We start from the raw sequence: 20328 nt of genomic DNA on the forward strand, positions 1-20328 counted from the left end.
TCCCCCTACATTCCTTCCTCTAAGCTTCACAATTCGCAACTCTTCAATCCCTTTTGTCTCACTCTTGTCTTTTCATCTCTGGCCTTTATCCAACCATTTACCTATCAAAACCCCTCACCTGTATCCACCTATTAGTTGCCAGGCTTTGTTCTGCCCCTCCTCTCTTCGAACTTTCTTGCACCCCCCCTCCCCTCCCCATTATTCTAAAGATGAGCCACGAGCCAAAACATCACCTATCCATGTTCCCCAGAGGTACTACCTGACCCGCTGAGTTACTCCAGAATTTTGTGTCTATTTTTTAAACCAACAACTAAAGTTCCTCAATTCTACCACAATTCTTGAACATAGTGTAATTAGTGTAATCTGAGCACTTAACAAAATGATGGGGTGAATAAGAGAATTTTAAACACCAGGTGAAAAGCATCGGACAATATCTTAGGATAGTTCCTCAAGATCATATTCTGGAGCAACTTCAAATCAATAATTAGTGTTAACTCTAAGCAAGTATTATACTCAAACATAAACTTGCAGTCACATCTTGGCATCGTGCATAATAGGATTGATGTCAAGAACCTTGAGCAGTTTAGCTTTAACATATAAAGTACTGTGTAATAAATTTTAATGGGAGAAATGTCCTATGGTTTTATCTTTAAGTAAAAGTTAAGTGCTTTCATAATTTTTGTTCAATGGGTTTTTTTGAAGTCTCATAAACAGCCAATCAAAAGCCTGGTTCTTTCAGGAAACCTCGAAATAACTCCACACAAATTCATTAAAAAAAATTACATATAAGAAAAGTCATTCAACCTATGTTAGCTTTTTTTCCTCATACCCCAAATTCCCCTTTATGCATTATCTTGGTACCTAATTGATACTACGACATTTGCGTCAACTAGTTTAATAGCCCAGTCTTTGCACCCCAGACGGGTTTTGCTGCACTAACAAAATGATTAAATGGGATATTCCAAACATTAAAAAAAAAATCAAGGAAATACTTTGGGGTTATATTAAAAGGATGCGTCTTAAATTCACACTGGTTTAAGGAAGAAAATATTGCAGTCACTGAAGCTCTGGATTGAAACAAATTGTTGCTGCACACTGTACAATGCATCATCAAATGTACAACGTGAAATTGACACAAAATCGGTCGCCGTCTAATTCAGATTATTTAACTTGAATGGTCTCCGTTATCTTGAGAATAACTCCTACCTCAGCAAAAATGTATCCAGATCATACAGTAAAACTCTCTTAATCCAGCAAATTCAGAAATTGGGTACAATTGGACAAGCAGATCTTCTAAATTATTGGATTTTACACTTGTTACTACTTCAACATACTTTTATTCACTTTAAAAAATATATATTACACAATAGCATACTACATTTCTGAGGGAATGCCCAGGTCAATGGAGGGGCAGTCCTGAAGGTGCGTCCAAGCCAAATCATGACCAATGAGCACATTTCAATGAAGTGGAGGAAATGGGGCCCTGTTGAGTTTTGGGGGAGAATAGGAACAGATGCATTTTTGGGATACGCTTAATTGAAGCTCATCTTCTGTCCGATGATTCCAGGGATTAGAAATGGTTCCAAGGTATTATTGTCATTGGATTTCACTGGAGTCATTCCCAAACTTCCTCTCTTAACCAACACCACCAAAATTGTCTTTATCCACCAAACAGAAATGGAGTCCCTATTCACCTTCTTGTTTCTTTTTCCCCCTTCTATGCAAATCAGTTGCTCATCTGCCAACAGGCAGACATGATCATACTCCAAAAGCAGAGAAAAAATTATATGCCACAATTTAAAAGCCGGCATACTCTAATTTCCTAAATTATTCCGAGGGAGCACTCGGGTCAGTGGAGGAGCAGCACAGAGAGTGCATCTGAGTCAACTTTTGAATAACCAGCCATTTTATTAATTGTCACAAACCCAATCACAGAGCTTTGCTGTATTTAATTGGTTGTAAAAAGGTTCAGGATTGCCCCATGACAATGATTTAATGCTATAAAAATAGCAAGTCCTTACAGTTATTTACATTTCTTCTGATCAAGTGATGCTGAATTTTTTTAAATCCAAAGTTAAATTTGATACTATAACAATTCACATAATGGTAAAATATTGGTAGAACAATTTTAAGTACACCAATGACATTAGAAAGTGTTGAAAACCATCCTTGTCACAATGAAAATCTCAACATTATAGTTGATTCAGTTGTCACCTCTGATTTATCTATTTGCTGTGGGAATGTAAAGTTACACTCAACTCAAATCTATCCATAATTTATTAGTGATTCCTATTTCTTTTGTCTCTCAACCTCATAAGATTGCAACAACATAATGCTCCAACATCTATTTTTATCAACTTTTACTACACATTAAAATGAATCACTGTTATAGCCCACATATGCTTTTAATCCTGGAGGTTCTCTGCATACAATGAAAGTAACATTTATAGTGCACACAGTGTGCCTTATAAGTGATGCATTTTAGAGATATAATTAATAGACATGAAGTCTGTACAGTGATTTCAGAAATGTAGAACTAAATAAACTAACTTCAGTAAGAATGCAGAGAACATTAGAGGCATTGTTTTGTTGTACAAAACATCTTTATTCTCGAGCCTATAATATAATGCATACATACACGGCTTATTAGCACATTGTACTTTCACTACTGTAATTTAAAACAAAAGTCTCCTCTCTCTGCAAAATGAGCATTTCCACTTGATCAGGGATCACTGTATAAAATGCAGAAATTTAAAGCATCTACTGGGCCAAACTGATCTTTTCAGTTTGGCAATAGATGACATTTCATCACAGAAAAAAATCTTCAGTTTACCTTTACCTTGTTATAACTGACCTTCATTCAAAACTGGAAAATTGTCCCACAAATCATATTTTAATATATTTTACTGAAACATCATGCGTAAATCAAAATGCGTTCAATTGTACTGTATGAAGGAACAGAGGGGAGCATAGGCAGATACCTGAAGATAAATAAAAATTGAATGGAAGGGGAGAATGTGCAAGTGAGAGAGAGTGTGTGAGGCAGAGTGCTCAGTGACCAGTATATGAACATTTTGTCAATAATTTTGCTAAGATTCTTAATAAACTATCCAGTCCAAATTGTTAAGAGTTTTGCCAAAACGGATTTTGTCGGCACTCCTTCAAATTTGTTGGTATTAGTTTATTTTCTCAGATGTCGTGAGATACAGTGAAAAACCTTGATTATCCAATCAAATCATATTATTCACGAGCACAATCAAGCTATCTACAAGTACAACAGATAGTGCAAATAGAAGAATACCAGAGTGCAGAATCTTACAGATTTAAAGTGTTGCAGCTGCAGAGAAAGTGTAAATTTTAAAAAGTATAATGTGGTAGGTTGGGAGATTGGGACTACACCCTAGACCTTTGCGAGGACTGTTCACTAGTCTGATAACAACAAGGGGAAAGCCAGATCCTTAATCTGACAGTATGTGCTTTCCAGCTTTTATACTTTCTACCAGACGGGAAAAGGGAGAAAGTGGAATGACCGAGGTGTAAATGGTCCTTGATTATGTTGGCTGCTTTCCTGAGATAGCGTGAAGGATACATGGGGTTGATGGGAGGGGGAAATGGCTGGTTTGTATGATGGACTGGACTACATCCACAGCTTTCTGCAATTTCTTGCAGTCATGGGCAGAGCAATTGACAAGCCAAATTGTGATGTGTCCCGAGATGATGCTTTCTACGGTGCATCTGTAGAAGCTGCTCCGAGTCATTGGAGACATGTCAAACTTCCATCACAATTAGTCTTCTGAGGATGTAAAGGTGTTGGTGTGTTTTCTTGGCCATAGCTTCAATGTGGTTCGCCCAGGTCAAAAGGTTAGTGATATTTGTTCCTGGGAATCCAAAGCTCACAACCACCTCCACTTCGACACCATTGACACTGACTGGGGCGCATGCACAACTCTCTCTACTGAAGCCAATAACACTCTTCTCCCTCATGCTGACATCGAGGGAGAGGTTGTTATCTTGACACCATGTTACGATGTTCTGCATCTCCTTCCCGTACTCCATTTTGTTATTGCTCTAAATTATACCATTTGAAACTTGTAAATGGAATTACAGCAGAATTAGGCTGCACAGTCACGAGGGTACATGGAGAATAGCAAGGGGCTGAGAATGTTTGCTTGTTGTGCAAGTGTGGAGAATTATCATGCAAGATATTTTGTCATCCACCCTTAAGGATTGTGGTTGTGGGTGAAGAAGTAGAGGATTCATTGATGCAAGGGAATGCTGACTCCTAGGTCCAGGAAGGTGGATATGGGTTTGTTTGGGAATATGATGTTGAAAGCAGAGCTATAGTCAATAAATACAAATCTGACAGAGGCATCCTTGTTAACCAGAAGTTCCAATGGTGAGTGTAGGGGCATGGAGTTGGTTTACCAGGTTTGAAGCTATTAATCTGAACCAAATATCATGTTCCTCATTTTTGTTTTCAATTTATTATTTTTTACTAGAAATCTGCTGCTTCTGGCGTTTGAGGCAGCAGAGGTTATGTAAGGCCCTCCAGGCGCTGTAGCCAGTGCAATGTGCTGTTGTCGAGGGCTGTGAGGTCTACCCCTCCACCAGGGGGGCGGAGGGCAGCACAGCCGAAAATGACGTGCTGTGCTGTTTGCTGGTCTGCTAGTTTGCTGGTCTGCTTAATAGAAATGATAATCAAGTAGACTTTCAAAAGACACCTTTTTACACCAGCTCTTCAAAATTGATCATGTTTTCTCAGGATTTTTAAATGTTTCGTCAATTGTTAGGAAATTCTGAAATAAATCTGAATCATTCCTTGATCAAGTAATCTCAGCTAGTGACACACCAATTATGTGACCCAAGGGCAGGCACATGGAGGTCAAATTGCAGTCAGTATATTAATATATGCTGTCCCTCACAGCCAATTTGTAACTTACCTATACTCTTCGTGAGTAAAGCATTCATGCAAATCTTGTGCAGACATTCCAGAGGCAGAACTATTTGTCTGCGGGGAGGAAGTAAATTGAATACCCAAATTAGTTTGTTATGTTGATGAAAAGGTAACTTGGATACTATGCATACAACACAAATAATCTCCCTGATAGGTTTTCTCTTGCGAACAAGAAGCAAATACCACCATGATTATGCAGCAGCCATTGCTGAATCATTCAACGTGGCAATTACAAAGTGAACAGGTTTTAAATATTATAGCTATTTTTGTGAAAAATGTCATACCTCATTCGTTAGAAAGACGTGCAGAATTTCCATGAGCTTCTCAAAGTCTTGAACATTGCTATCAGATGACAAAATTCTGAAATGACAATGTATAATACTGTATTAGATCATTACATAAAGACAAAGTATTAAATATGAAGCCTGTTCAAGAATTTTGATCCTATTGCGCTTTTTGCACCCCATATTTCCATCCACTGAACATACAAAAAATCTTTCATTTGTTTCATCTCAAATTTGTGCTGTTGAGTTACTTAGGAATTCACAAGTTATGTAGTTCTCTGTTGATTACTATATCATCAATGTTTGTAATTCTGAAAATCCTGATCAGTTGTCGAAAGTAAAATTATGGAAACGCACATTATATTTTGCATCTTTCTCGACCTCAGAACATCACAAAGTGCTTTGCAGGAAATTAAATACTTTTGAAATCTAGTCACGGTTGCCTGTGGGAATCATTATGAGTACAGCAGGTGGTAATATAGATCGAAAATAGTTGAGATTCAGACCTGATCTGTGTGCTTTACTAGCAACACTGAAAATGTCCTGTTATTTTCCTACCGTTTCCCGTCCTTGAAATGATCTGCTACCAGAGATTACCCCGAAACTAGTCCTTTAATGACAACTTGCCTTTTGAAACATCAGCTAGACTACATCCACTAATGCCTTAATCTTGCCACTGGAATAGTTAAATGTGATTATCCTTTCATAAGATTACACTGACTTAAGTCTGAAGAAGGGTCTCGACCTGAAAGTCACCCATTCCTTCTCTCCTGAGATGCTGCCTGACCCGCTGAGTTACTCCAGCATTTTATGTCTACACTGATTAGCTAAATCATCTTGTGATTTTCAAATAATAGTGATTAGTATTTCTCTAGGACATTTCCAAAACAATCCTAGGGCATTTTATAAAAGCATTCTCATTAAAAGAGTGACATTGAGCTATGCTTGGAGATTGGGACATTGAAACAAAGATGGGGAATTCCAGAACATAGCATCTTCGTAGTGAAAGCATATCCACCAAATAAACAACAATTAAATTTGGGGATGATCAAGAGGTCAGAATTGAAGGAGCACAGTTATACGGCTGGATAATCGATGTTTTGGTTCGTGACCCTTCCTCGGGACTGTAAGACTAGAGGGGTGATAGCTAGTATAAAGAGGTGAGGGCAAGAACTGGCACATAATAGGTGGATCCAGGTGAGGAGGGGTGGATTGGTGGATGGAGTCAGATGGGGGAGAGAGAGAGGTGGAGATAACCTCTGAGGTTGGGACATGATAGGTGGAGATAACCAGGGTTTGCAGATGATGGATTCTGATGGGAATGAGAGTATGGGAGGAGTATGTAGATGATGAGCAGATGGAGTGGACGGGGAAGAAGCAGGGTGAAAAGAAATGGGGTTATGTGAAAATAGGGTATGTGTGGGAGAATCTGGGTCAGTGAAAGGACCGGGAGGTGGGGGAGATGCAGATTAACTGCAATGAACAAATTCAATGTTCATGACATTGAGTTGTGGGTAGGCAGAATACGAGTTGCCGTTCCTCCAGCTTACATTTGGCCTCACCCTGGCAGAGGGGGAGGTGAACGACAAACATGTCAATGTAAGAATGGGGAGGGGAATTGAAATGGCTGGCAACCAGGACTCCAGGTCGTCACAGCAGACAAAGCAGTCACCATTTGCGCTTGTCCTCTCCGATGTACAGGGAGCCACATTGAAAGCACCAAATGCAATTAACAAGCACGTGAATCCCTGTCCTCTTTGGTCACATGCTCCACTTTTGTTTCCTTTCAAATTCCATCCTGTGCAGCCCTTAGTTATTTCCATCTATCACATCCCAACCTCTTATTTTCTCCACGCTTCTCACCCCTTTACCTCCATCGACCAATCCATGCCTCCTCACCTGGATCCACCTACTGTCCCAGCTCTTTACCCACCCCCCTCCCCTCATTATAATGGGCATTTCCCATCAAATCTTTCAGTCTGAAGAAGGGTTCCAAACCAAATGATCACCTATCATTGTTCCAGAGATGCTGCCTGACCCGCTCAGTTACTCCAGCAGTGCGCGTTCTCATTTAAATTAACAAGCTTTATATATTTATTCTTTCATGGGATGCGAATTCATTGCCTAAACAAAAATGATTGCCCATTCCGCATAGCTTCTGAACTGAGCTGGCCTATTTCTAAGGGAAGATTAATAGTCAACCTAGTCTGTCTTGTCTGTATGGAGACACAGACAAGATGGACCAGGTGAGGATGGCAGATTTCTTTCTGTGATTGACAAAATAATTGTGAACTATGGTGATTGGCAGGAGAATAAAATAACGGAGAAATTTGCGGCACTTTAAATGTACCCATTTTTGAAGGGATATATCAAATGCTCTTCACATGCTTAACAGTTACGTGGCCGATACCATTGATGCCACCTCTAATCAAACCATTGAATATACGAGTCAGGAAGTCATGACGCAGTTTCATAGAACTTTGGTTCGGACGCATTTGGAGTATTATGTGCCGTTCCGGTCGTTCCATTACAGGAAGGATGTGGCAGCTTTGGAAAAGGTGCAGAGGAGATTTACCAGCATGATCCCTGGATAATGCGGTATTAGCTACTGGGAGAGGTCGCACTGATTTGGATTGTTTCTCTGGAACTCCAGAGGTTACAGGGAGACCTGATAAAAATATATAAAATCATGAGGCGTAGAGAGAGTAGAAAGTCATAACCTTTTTTCCAGGATGGGGGAAAAAAAAGATACTAGGGGGCATAGCTTTAAAAACTGAACATTCACCCCAAAGAATGAGGCAAAAGTGCATTGAAATCAAAGGCTCGGAGAGGGGCTTCTGCAGATGAGCCGAGGAGGAGGAGTTGATTGATTTTATGGCAACTCACAGGGACCATTTCAGATTTTAGAGAATTTTGGAAGATAAATTCCAATACATCCACTATCCCCGCAACCACATATTTTAAAACCTACGATATAATTAAAATTGAGGGGATTTGTCAGATTAGTCCTTTTAATTTTTCAGTAGATTTTTATTTATTATAATAAATGTTTTATACTCCAATGCCTAATAGAAATGCCTCATTTTCATTAGAGACTTGATTTTCCACTAATCCTATGTTTTTTTGGTCGATACCTAAAAAAAAAACAAGATATTGTTCAACATCTGCCACCAATTCCCCATTGTGACTTTTCCATTCTGGGACTCTAAGGGAGCAGTGTTTACTCTTGTGACCTATTTTTAACCTATGTTTTTTCCGAGATCTTCGGTAGCGCAGCGGTAGAGTTGCTGCTTTACAGCGAATGCAGCGCCGGAGACTCAGGTTCGATCCTGACTACGGGTGCTGCACTGTAAGGAGTTTGTACGTTCTCCCCGTGACCTGCGTGGGTTTTCTCCGAGATCTTCGGTTTCCTCCCACACTCCAAAGACGTACAGGTATGTAGGTTAATTGGCTGGGTAAATGTAAAAATTGTCCCTCGTGGGTGTAGGATAGTGTTAATGTGCGGGGATCGCTGGGCGGCACGGACTTGGAGGGCCGAAAAGGCCTGTTTCCGGCTGTATATATATGATATGATGATAACCTATTCTGATATTATCTGTTCATTCTAACTTTTATTTTCTCCCTCTTTAATAATTATTTAGCCAGCCTTCGATTATTTCTAAAACTAATCCAATCCGCCAAATTTGCAATCTTGCTTGGTAACATAAATCTTTCACACATTGTATAATTTTACTCTTTCAACTCATCATAAGATCTAATTGGTGCTGAAATAAAAGATTAGCCACGATTTTCCTGGATCGTAGAGCTGGCTTGAAGAACCATATGGCCCACTCCTTCAATTTCTGCATGTACTTCTGAAATATTGCTATAATTTTGTATGGGGGTTACTTACCATCATTTAGTTTTTGATATTAGTACATTATTTTTGAACGCAAGTTTCCACTATGCTATTATCACTCTGAGATATTTTGAGATTACAAATGAATCCTGCTCACAACACAACACAACACAAATGAGGACAAGCAATCTGCTGTAGGAACTATACATGGAGGGAAAGAGACTGTGGACGTTTCAGGTCAGAACTCTATCTGGATTGAAAGAGTAGAGTAGAGATTGCCAGTGTAAAGAGGTGAGAGGGAGGAGTGGGGCAAGAAATCTGAAATGAACTTGTTCCTGGTTGGTTCCACAATGTATTTTCTAGGAAACAACTTAACATACATTATATAAATTTATCCTCAAACCTACTTTGCCGATTGTATTTGAATATAGACAGGAAAAACCATCCCCATAATCATCTACTGTAAATTTGAATGATATTTGTTTGTATAAGCTCCGGGATAAGCGGTTGCCGGACACTTTAATTCTCCTTCCCATTCATAGACCTTTCTGTCCTCCTCTATTGTCAGAGTGAGGCTAAACGCAAATTTTTCGCTTGGGCAGCTTAAAGCCCAGTGGTATGAATATTGATTTCTCTCACTTCAGGTAGCCCCGGCATTCCCACTCTCTCTATCCATGCCCCATCCAAGTCACACTAGCTTCTCATTTTCACCTTACAAACGGATTACAATAACCCGTTTCCTTTATCATCATTACTTTTTTGCATATCTTTCATTCATTGTTCTTTATCTCTCCACATCACCGTCTATATCTCTCGTTTCCCTTATCCCTTACCAGCCTGAAAAAGGGCCTCGACCCGAAATGTCACCCATTCCGTCTCTCCAGAGATGCTGCCAATCTCGCCCGCTGAGTTACACCAGCTTTTTGTGTCTATCTTCGGTTTAAACCAGCATCTGCAGTTCCTTCTTACACAATAAACTAATCTAATTTATTTTCTTTCATATGAGAATTTTTAGAGTAAGCGGCTGCAGCTGTGGTTTGGAAACACACTAAATTCATAGAACACTGGCTTATAGCAGCAAGCAAGCATGCATCATAATTATGGAGGCAATATTGTAGACAAAGTTCCCTTGTTCTTCAATGAAGCTACTGTTTGTTCATTTTACCACCCATTCATGAAAACTAAACAGGAGTGCTATTTCAAGTATTCTTTATTGGCGATAAATGCGCTTTGGAAACAACATCTCCAACATCATCTCTCTGAGCACCGGTTCCCCTCAGGGCTGTATCCTGAGTCCACTGCTGTTTACCCTGATGACCCACGACTGTTGTGATAGGTTCAGTCACAAACCACATCATGAAGTACGCGGATGACACAACAGTGGTGGGCCTTATCTGGAACGACAATGAACTGGCTTACAGGGAGGAGGTGAAACAACTGGTGGACTGGTGCAACACGAACAATCTTGTCCTGAATGTCGACAAAACAAAGGAGATTATCGTTGACTTCAGGAGAAACCGGAGCAGGCACACACCACTCCACATCAGTGACACCGCTGTGGAGTTAGTCAGTAGCAATAAGTTCCTGGGGGTGCAGATCACAGACAGTTTGACCTGGTCCCCAAACACTGCATCTCTAGTCAAGAGAGCCCAGCAACGTTTGCACTTTCTGCGCCGGATGAGAAGAGCACACCTCCCCCATCCCATCCTCACCACTTTCTACAGAGGCACCATAGAGAGCATACTGACCAGCTGCATCTGTCTGGTTTTGGGACTGCAAAGCCTCAGACTGGAAGTCTGTGCAGAGTGGTGAGGACAGCTGAGGAAATCATCGGAACTTCACTTCCTTCCATCCAGGACATTGCACACAAAGGCTGCTTGATCAAGGCCAACAACATTATCAAAGACCCCACCCATCTCCATCATGGACTGTTCACCCTGCTGCCCTCTGGTCAAAGGTACTGCAGCATACGGAGCAGAACAGCCAAGTTCTGCACTAGCTTCTTCCCCCAAGCCATCAGACTCTTGAATTCCCAATAATCCGCCACCATTATTTTTAATAACTCAGTTATTTCTCTTTTTTATGTGCGAGTTACTTATTTATTTTATTTTATCTATTTTATTATTCTGTGTTACATTGTGAGCCAGATGCAATAGAATTTCGTTCAAATATGCACTTGTCTGGTGTATAGTTTTGAATGACAATAAAGTCTAAATATAATATAATATCCAAATATAAATTGCCATACGATGGATTTCGCAACTAATATTCCATGCTATTTTAAAATAATACTGGGCAGGATAGAAATATTCAATTGGAATCTAATCTCCCAGTATTTAGCAACTAATGAGAATTTGTCAATTATGGTAACTAGATTACAACAAGAACTCATTTCAAATATAATTAAGGAATTTCAGAATTTTAATGAAGAACATTCTAAAAAGAATAGCAAAGACCAAGTTATCTCTTCAGCCTGTCCTAACCCTGTGAAGTGTAACCTCCACACGCCATCATTCCCCTGCCTCTCAGTCAAGCAATTACCTGCAGAATGAGAAAAGCTTTAGAAAATTCTTCACCAACTCTTGAAAATAGTAGAGCAAACCCACTATTGTAACATGAACAAATGAGTATTTTTCCACTCTTGGAATTTGCCCAACCCCCACTTGAATGCTCAAGCCTAATCGATGCTCACTGAATCAGCCAGCAATTATTTCCAAATTTAACGCCTGCAATAAGTGCCCCTTTGTTACATGCCTTTTTTTTTGCTTTCATTATTTACATCTTCTGTTTATCTCTAACCACCTTAGGTTAGTAACGCGTTCACTTTGATCATTTGATCTTTTATAGAAAGTCCTGGGTTGACAGTTTTTGCACCAACTCCACAAGTTTATCTGTGTAGGAAAGAACTGCAGATGCTGGTTTATCTGCAGCCTTGGCTGCTCTGTCCAAACCAGAAAAATAAACAATTAGCCCCAAAGTTCCTTTTCAAAGTGTTAAACTGGGTCAACTATGCTACTCCTTTTTATTTCTAATGCAAAGTGCTGGAGTAACTCAGCAGGTCAGGCAGTATCTCTGGAGGACATGGCTACACGATGTTTCGGGTTGGAACCCTACTTCAGACAGATTGTAGTGGGGAGAGAAGCTGGAAAAGAGGCGAGGGCGGGACAAAGCCTGGGAAGTTATAGTTGGATATAGGTGAAGAATGTTTTGATTGGCAGATGGGCGAACAAAGACTAGAGATGAGAAGGAGACCAAAGGGGACTAAAGAAGGCAAGACAAATGGGTGTTGATAAAGAAAGATGCTCGAAAGAGCAGTACAATGTAAAGCCAGAGGGAGGGGTAGAATGGATGGGGACATGGGACGGTATAAGAGATGTGCATCGGAGGTCAGGAAAGAGAGAGGGGGGGGGGGGGAGGAGGAATTGAGAGCCTAGACTGACTGAACATAAGTGTTCAAAGAAACAGAGCTCACAGGATAATTATATTATAATACTGGCCACGTCACAGACACTAGTCTATCCTGAGGGTGGAGTCCAAAGGTCATAGTCATATATATATGGCACAGAATCAGGCCCTTTCACCCTATCTGTCCACGTCGACCACATTGCTTAGATGAGCTAGTCCTATTTGGCTGAATTTGGTCCATATTCAACTAAACATTTCCGATCCACAAACTTTCCAAATGTCTTTTAAATGTTTTAAATGTACAGCCTGCACAGTTTCCTCTGCCAGTTTGTTCCATATATCCACAACCCAGTGTTACAAGATTACCCTTCAACTACCATTTAAATCTTTCCCCTCCACCTGAAACCAATGCCCTTTAGTTTTAAACTAAACTCCCCTACACTGGGGTGACAACAATGACCTTCCATCTTATCTATTGCCCTCGTGATTTTATAAACCTCGATAAGGTTACCTTTTAGCCTCATTAAGAATAATGTCAGTAAGTCACAGAGGTTGTATAGTATACTATTACATTTCCTGTCATAATTTCTTGTAATTAAAAGCATGCAATTCCCAGTGAATGGTAAAATTGCTGTACAAATTCTATGTCTGTTTCTGGAATATAGACACACCAGAAATATTTTTACAGACAATCAATGAATAATATTAATCTTGTAAAAATGTAAATATGCAACTCTAGAATTCACTGTGTATTAGAACTGTTTACAAAAGTATATTGATGAGTTACATGCTTCTGGAAATTGGAAATAACAGGATATATCTATTAGTGCCTATCATTAAATCTCAATACCGCTGTTTAATGTTTTAACAATCCTCTAACTAATTTTGCATGATGTCAGTCATTCTTCTTGTCAGCTGACTGCATTTATTTGTTAAAGCTAAAATGTCAAGATTTACGAGTTTACTTTTCAAACGCCTTTTATTTTACTATATTGGGCTGGTTCCCGGCTAGAGGAACAACCTTGTTGCATTGCAACACCATTAATCCAAAAGGCCTGGACTAGAAGGCCTGATCAGATATTTCCGAGGACACTGTGGGAAGCTAGAGAGGAGATTGCAGGAGCCCTTGCTGAGATTTATGAGTCGTAATTAAACACAGAAGAGGTGCCGGGAGACTGGAGGGTGCCAAATGTTGTGCCCTATTCAAGAAGGGCTGCAGGGAAAAGACTGGGAACTACAGACCAGGGTTCAGGGTGTCAGGGTTTGGTGCTGGCCCCATTGCTGTTTGTCATCCAGATCAATGATTTGACAAGGCATGGTTATCAAGTTTGCAGATGACACTAAAGTGGGTGGCATTGTGGATAGTGAAGATGGTTGTCAAAAATTACAGCAGGACCTTGATCGGTTGGGCAGGTGGCCTGAGGAATGGTTGATGCAGTTTAATACAGAGAAATGTGACGTGTTGCATTTTGGAAAGTCTAACATGGGTAGGACCTACAGTGTGAATAGTAGGACTCTGGAGAGTGTTGTAGAGCAGAGGGATTTAGGAGTGCAGGTACATATTTCCTTGAAAGTGGCACCAGAGGTAGAAAGGGTGGTCAAAAGGGTTTTGGCATTGGCCAGAGTACTGAGTAGAGACGTTGGGAGGTCATGTTGCAGTTATACAAGACATTGTGTGAGGCCACATTTAATGTTCAGTTCTGGGCACCACGTTATAGGAAAGATGTTGTCAAGCTGGAAAGGGTGCAGAGAAGAGTCATGAGGATGTTGCCAGGACTTGAGGGCCTGAGCTATAGGGAGAAGTTAAGCAGGCTAGGACTATTCCTTGGAGCACAGGAGGATGAGTAGTTATCTGAGAGAAGTGGATATTTGAGGAATAGATCGGGTAGACACACAGTCACTTGCACAGAGCCTCACGGTCGCCCTCGGATGAAAAAGGAACGAAGGTGCGTGCAAATATGACGCATTTTCATCTCCATTTCCTGCAGAAGAAATTCGGGCTGTTTGTGAGCTGGTTTCACGCTGCTCGGTGAAGTGGCTCCTGCTGCTGGAGCCACCCAGTGAGGTCCTGGCTTAGTTGATCCCGCTGTTATCAGGCAATTGAACGATCCTATCACCAACTAGAGAGCGGCGGAGGCCTTCCCGAGGCCATAGTGCCCACCTGAAGTTTCTTTGGTCAGCAGGACCTCGACTGAAGGATCATGGATTGGCGAGAACTTGCCCGAAGGCCCGTCTGGGCCCGCCCAGAAGCTCGGAGCCCGCCCATAGGCTCATCGGGCGGCGGAACTGGGAACCCACTCAAAGGCTTGTCGCAGTTCACCCAAAGGCACAGCAGGATCAGGATCAGAAACAGAAACCCGCCCGAAAGCTCGTCGCAGTCTGCCCAAAGACACGTTGGTCGGCAGGACAGAGAACCTGCCCGAAGGCTTTTCGGACAGCGGGACCGGGAGGGAGCTGGAGACATCGGGCGCTGGGTGTGGAGGGCACTGTACACACACACACACACACAGGGTAGTGAGTGGCTGGAAGGTGTTGCCAAGGATTTCCTGCATATTGAAAAAAGATTTGCATTTAGGCAGCAATTTAGGCACAGTTCCCTCCATAATGTTTGGGACAATGACCCATCATTTATTTATTTGCCTCTGTACTCCACAATTTGAGATTTATAATAGAAAAAAAATCACATGTGGATAAAGTGCACATTGTCAGGTTTTAATAAAGGCCAATTTTATACATTTTAGTTTCACCGTGAAGAAATGACAGCAGTGTTTATACATAGTCCCCCCATTTCAGGGCACCATAATGTTTGGGCCACATCAATGTCATGTAAATGAAAGTAGTCATGTTTAGTATTTTGTTGCATATCCTGTGCATAGAAACATAGAAAATAGGTGCAGGAGGAGGCCATTCGGCCCTTCGAGCCAGCACCGCCATTCATTGTGATCATGGCTGATCGTCAATCAATGCCTGCCTTCTCCCCATATCCCTTGATTCCACTAGCCCCTAGAGCTCTATCTAACTCTCACTTAAATCCATCCAGTGATTTGGCTTCCACTGCCCTCTGTGGCAGAGAATTCCACAAATTCACAACTCTCTGGGTAAAAAAGTTTTTTCTCACCTGTTTTAAATGGCCTCGCCTTTATTCTAAGACTGGTCCCTGGTTCTGGACTCGCCCAACATTGGGAACATTTTTCCTGCATCTAGCTTGTCCAGTCCTTTTATAATTTTATGTTTCTATAAGATCCCCTCTCATCCTTCTAAACTCCAGTGAATACAAGCCTAGTCTTTTCAATCTTTCCTCATATGTCAGTCCCGCCATCCCAGGGATCAATCTCGTGAACCTACGCTGCACTGCCTCAATTTCAAGGATGTCCTTCCTCAAATTAGGAGAGCAAAACTGTACACAATACTCCAGATGTGGTCTTACCAGGGCCCTATACAACTGCAGAAGAACCTCTTTACTCCTTTACTGAAATCCTCTTGTTATGAAGGCCAACATTCCATTAGGTTTCTTCACTGCCTGCTGTACCTGGACGCCAGCTTTCAGTGACTGGTGTACAAGGACACCCAGGTCTCGCTGCACCTCCCCCTTACCTAACCTAACTCCATTGAGATAATAATCTGCCTCCTTGTTTTTGCCGCCAAAGTGGATAACCTCACATTTATCTATATTATACTGCATCTGCCACGCATCTTCCCACTCACTCAACCTGTCCAGGTCACCCTGCAACCTCCTAGCATCCTCTTCACAGTTTACACTGCCATCCGCAAACTTGCTAGTGTTGCTTCTAATTCCCTCTTCCAAATCATTAATATATATGGTAAACAGTTGCGGCCCCAACGCCGAGCCTTGCGGCACTCCATTCGCCACTGCCTGCCATTCTGAATGCAATGACTGCTTGAAGTCTGCGATTCATGGACATTACCAGTTGCTGGGTGTCTTCTCTGGTGATGCTCTATATTGCAGCCATCTTTTTCTTATACTTGTTTTGGGGGCTATTCCCCTTCAGTTTTCTCTTCAGCATATAAAAGGCATGCTCAATTGGGTTCAGAATAGTTGATTTTGGTAAGCTGAAGGTTTGGCTGATGTCTCTTAACAGTTTTATTCTTGTTTCTCAGTCTCATAATGGCTTGTTTGACTTTCATTGGCACAACTTTGGTCCTCATGTTGATAAATAGCAATAAAGGTTTCCAAAGGTGAAGGAAAGATTGGAGGGAAGACTGGATGCTGAGTGTTCTCTTTTACCTGCATTGAGAAGGAATTTAAACACACCTGAGCAGTTACAAACACCTGTGAAGCCATGTGTCCCAAACATTATGGTGCTGTGAAATGAGGGGACAAATGTATAAACACTGCTGTAGTTTCTACATGGTGAAACCAAAATGTATAAAAATGGCCTTTAATAAAATCTGACAATGTGCACTTTAACCAAGTGATTTTTTCTATTACAAATCTGAAATTGTAGAGCACAGAGGCAAATAAATAAATGATGGGTCTTTGTCCCAAACATTATGGAGGGCACTGTAGATCACAAAACAGTTTACAATCTATGAACACATCGCAGTCCCTGGTTAGAGACTGACTCAGTGCTCCAAGCCGTGGTGAGTTTCAACCGTCCCGATGTGGGAGTTTCACCACCCCGACACGAGGGTCTCAGATCACCGGCTGCGGGAGCTTTGATAGCCCCAACTGCAGATGGTTCAACAGCCCTGACCACGGAGAAGAGGGAGAAGATCGGACTTTTATTACCTTCCATCACAGTGAGGAATGTGGGGAGCTGCTGTGGTGGATGTTGATGTTGAATTTTATTTTATGTGGCTGTGTGTCTTGTGGCTTTTTTTCCCCACTTAGTATGGCTGTATGTTAACTTGAATTTCACAGTACCTTAATTGGTACATGTGACAATAAATAAAATCTAAATCTAATGAAGTGCATTCTCAGTTGTAATATAATAAATTAAGCAGCTAACAAGTTTTAGTGCATAAGTGGAGGGATAAAACTGAAGCAATCAAAGAAAACACAGATCCTAGGAGTCTAAAATTAAAAATGGAAAATGCTGGTAATGTTCTGTAAATCAGGCAGAACTTGTGGAGAGAGAGAGAAAAAAATGCATTCTTCAGATTGATGACCTTTTATAGTTGAATGTTAGTTGATGCTGCGAGGGAACTGTTTTTTTTATTCAAATAATATGGAACCATTTATATTTATCCACAAGGACAGGTGTGGCCTTGAGTCAACATTGAATATAAAAACTACGCCCAATCCTGCCTCACTATTGGATTGTAAGCTCAGGCAAAGCTATTTAATTACATATCTGGGTTCCCAAGTTGTTAACTTTCCCTTTCCTTTATTATAAAGGCAATTCATGCTATTTGTGACTAGGTAATTCCAATCTTCAAGTCAGATCCATTTGAAGAATTTCTTAACACGCACGACCGCTTCACATTCATCATTATAAAGTTGACTCACGTTGCACCAAAAATCTGAGTCATGTGTAAAAATAATTTAAATCAATTACTACAATAAGGCAACACCAAATGGCATGGAGTTCATTTGCAAAAAATATTTTGTATTTTGAGTTCAAGTGCTGGAGAATAAACTTATTTTGTAAGTCTCCATTTTGTTTGCAACTTTACTCTGAATCAATAGAGCCACCATGGGAATGGACAAGACTGAATACCAGCTATCATCCTTGGCTGACCGAGGTACTACACAATATTGTTAAACGACTTCCAGATATGGTTAATTCCTTGGACTAGGACTGGTGCAGGTGATCACATTCTTCCAGAAACATCTTTCAATCTTTTTACTTGTCTTTCACATTGGATTAGAAAACCCATCTAACTTTGGAATTTGCAATGAATCAAATAAAAAAGATGAGCCCATTTAGACAAAGAAAAAGGTTTGTATTATTTGCCAAACTGAAGATACAGAAAGCTGCTGGTCTACCTTCAGTTGCTTCACTACAGCTGCTCCACTGACATCTACCCAACACAGCCAAGGAAAATTACCTTGGTATATGCTGTTCATGAAAACCGTGGCAATTCCAAGCAGGCAAAGTATCACCTGTCGGTCTATTCAAAATCATCAGCAAAATGACAGATGGCATCATCAATAATATTAACAAACGACACATGCTCAGCAACAATCGGTTAATGGCAAATAACAAATGCTCATTTTGGAGTTGCAAGAACAATTTGACTCCAACCCAACCACCAACTCAAGAGTCAATGTAAAAGTAAATGGCCTTGACATCAATTTCCGTTGCTTCATCAATGGCTTTCCTTCCATTCTGAAATCAAAAATGGGGATGTGCATTGATGCCTATACAATAGACAATAGGTGCAGTAGTGGGCCATTCGGCCCTTCGAGCCAGCACCGCCATTCAATGTGATCATGGCTGATCATTCACAATCATTACCCCGTTCCTGCCTTCTCCCCGTACCCCCTGACTCCGCTATACATTCAATTACATTCATAACTCCTTAGCAGCTGAACCAGTCCATGGCTGGATGTAAAGAGATCAAGCTAATGCTTTGACACGGGAAAATCTCCAACAAGACAGAATGTAATGAACTAACTTTATTATTCAATGCCATTATCAAAAGCAAGCCTCAGAGCAACAGCATCCTGAGGGTCAACACTAATCAGAAACTCAACTGGATCAGCCATATGATCATAAGGACAAGTACAAGGCTGGTATCCTGTGGCAAGTGACTCATCTCCTGTCTTTCAGCATTAATAAAGCACAAGCATGGTGAAGCATTCTCCAATTACCTGGATGAATGCAAGGCCAGCAACACTCTGGGAGGTAAACATTATTCAGGTCAAAGCATCACACATAATTGGTACTCCTTTCACCACCATAAACATTAAATTACCAACATTCTGTGGCTGCTGAATGTAGCACTTGGAAAAAGGCTGCAGTTGCATATCTGGGTTCCCACAAACATAAGCATCAGCAAGAAGGGTGCATATAATGTATGGCTGCAAAATGATTGAGAAACACGTTACCCATTTTACTGCATGAAGGGGTTTTTTGATAGGCAGGATGGTTGGTCAATGGCCAGAGATGAAAGGACAGAAGCTTTTGAGATAAGGATAGAAGAGTTGCAAATTGTGAAACCAGAGGAAGGATGGGGAGAACAGTTCAGAATTAAAGGGCATAAATTTAAGGCAAGAGGAAAAAGATTTAAGTGTCTGGAGAAGAAATTTCTGCATGCAGACATATGGTATATATATATATATATATATATGGAATCATGTATATATATATATATATATATATATATACAGAGGAAGCTGTGGAGGCGAGTTCAATGGTGCCTTTTAAAAGACATTTAAACAGCACATAGATAGGAAAGGTTTAGAGGAATACAGGCCAAATGCAGGCAAATGGGACTGTCAGCTATGAAACTTGGTTGGCATGGACGAGCTGGGGCAAGGGTCCGTTTTCACGTTATACAACTTTATGATTCTAATTGAGTAATTGCTTAACTAGGAACAGCAGTCATGAGAGATAGAGGGAGATTGTGATGAGTGAATAGGACTTGCTGAGGATTGAGACATGGGTAAGATTTCTGATGCCTTATAGTTTATAGACCACAGCAGAAAAGAAGCCAGACAGGAGTGAATTGCAATAATTGAAAAGTAATAAAGGCACAAATAAGGGTGTCAACAACACTACAACTAAAACACAATAAAGACAGGTAACGCTCAGAAGATTAAAACAGGTGGTTATCGAGAGTATGGATGAAATCTGAAACTCCAGTTAGGGTCAAATGCGACGCCAGAATTGTGAACAGTCTGCTTCTGGCTCTCGTTTTCTATAGAAGAAATGGTAATA

General features: G+C 40.8%; 1 protein-coding gene across 3 annotated transcripts in view; it reads right to left on the reverse strand.

The window, feature by feature from the left end:
- swt1 (SWT1 RNA endoribonuclease homolog) overlaps positions 1 to 20328 on the reverse strand; it is a 100509-nt gene that overhangs the window by 12067 nt on the left and 68114 nt on the right. For all 3 annotated transcript variants that reach the window (XM_078407600.1, XM_078407598.1, XM_078407599.1), the window contains 2 exons: positions 5239 to 5314; positions 4941 to 5008 (listed from right to left, as the gene is read on the reverse strand). In XM_078407600.1, coding sequence (XP_078263726.1) covers positions 4941 to 5008; positions 5239 to 5314 — 144 coding nt within the window. The remainder of the gene's footprint in view (positions 1 to 4940; positions 5009 to 5238; positions 5315 to 20328) is intronic.

The sequence above is a fragment of the Rhinoraja longicauda genome, chromosome 11 (assembly GCF_053455715.1).
Source record: "Rhinoraja longicauda isolate Sanriku21f chromosome 11, sRhiLon1.1, whole genome shotgun sequence".
Taxonomy (NCBI): domain Eukaryota; kingdom Metazoa; phylum Chordata; class Chondrichthyes; order Rajiformes; family Arhynchobatidae; genus Rhinoraja; species Rhinoraja longicauda.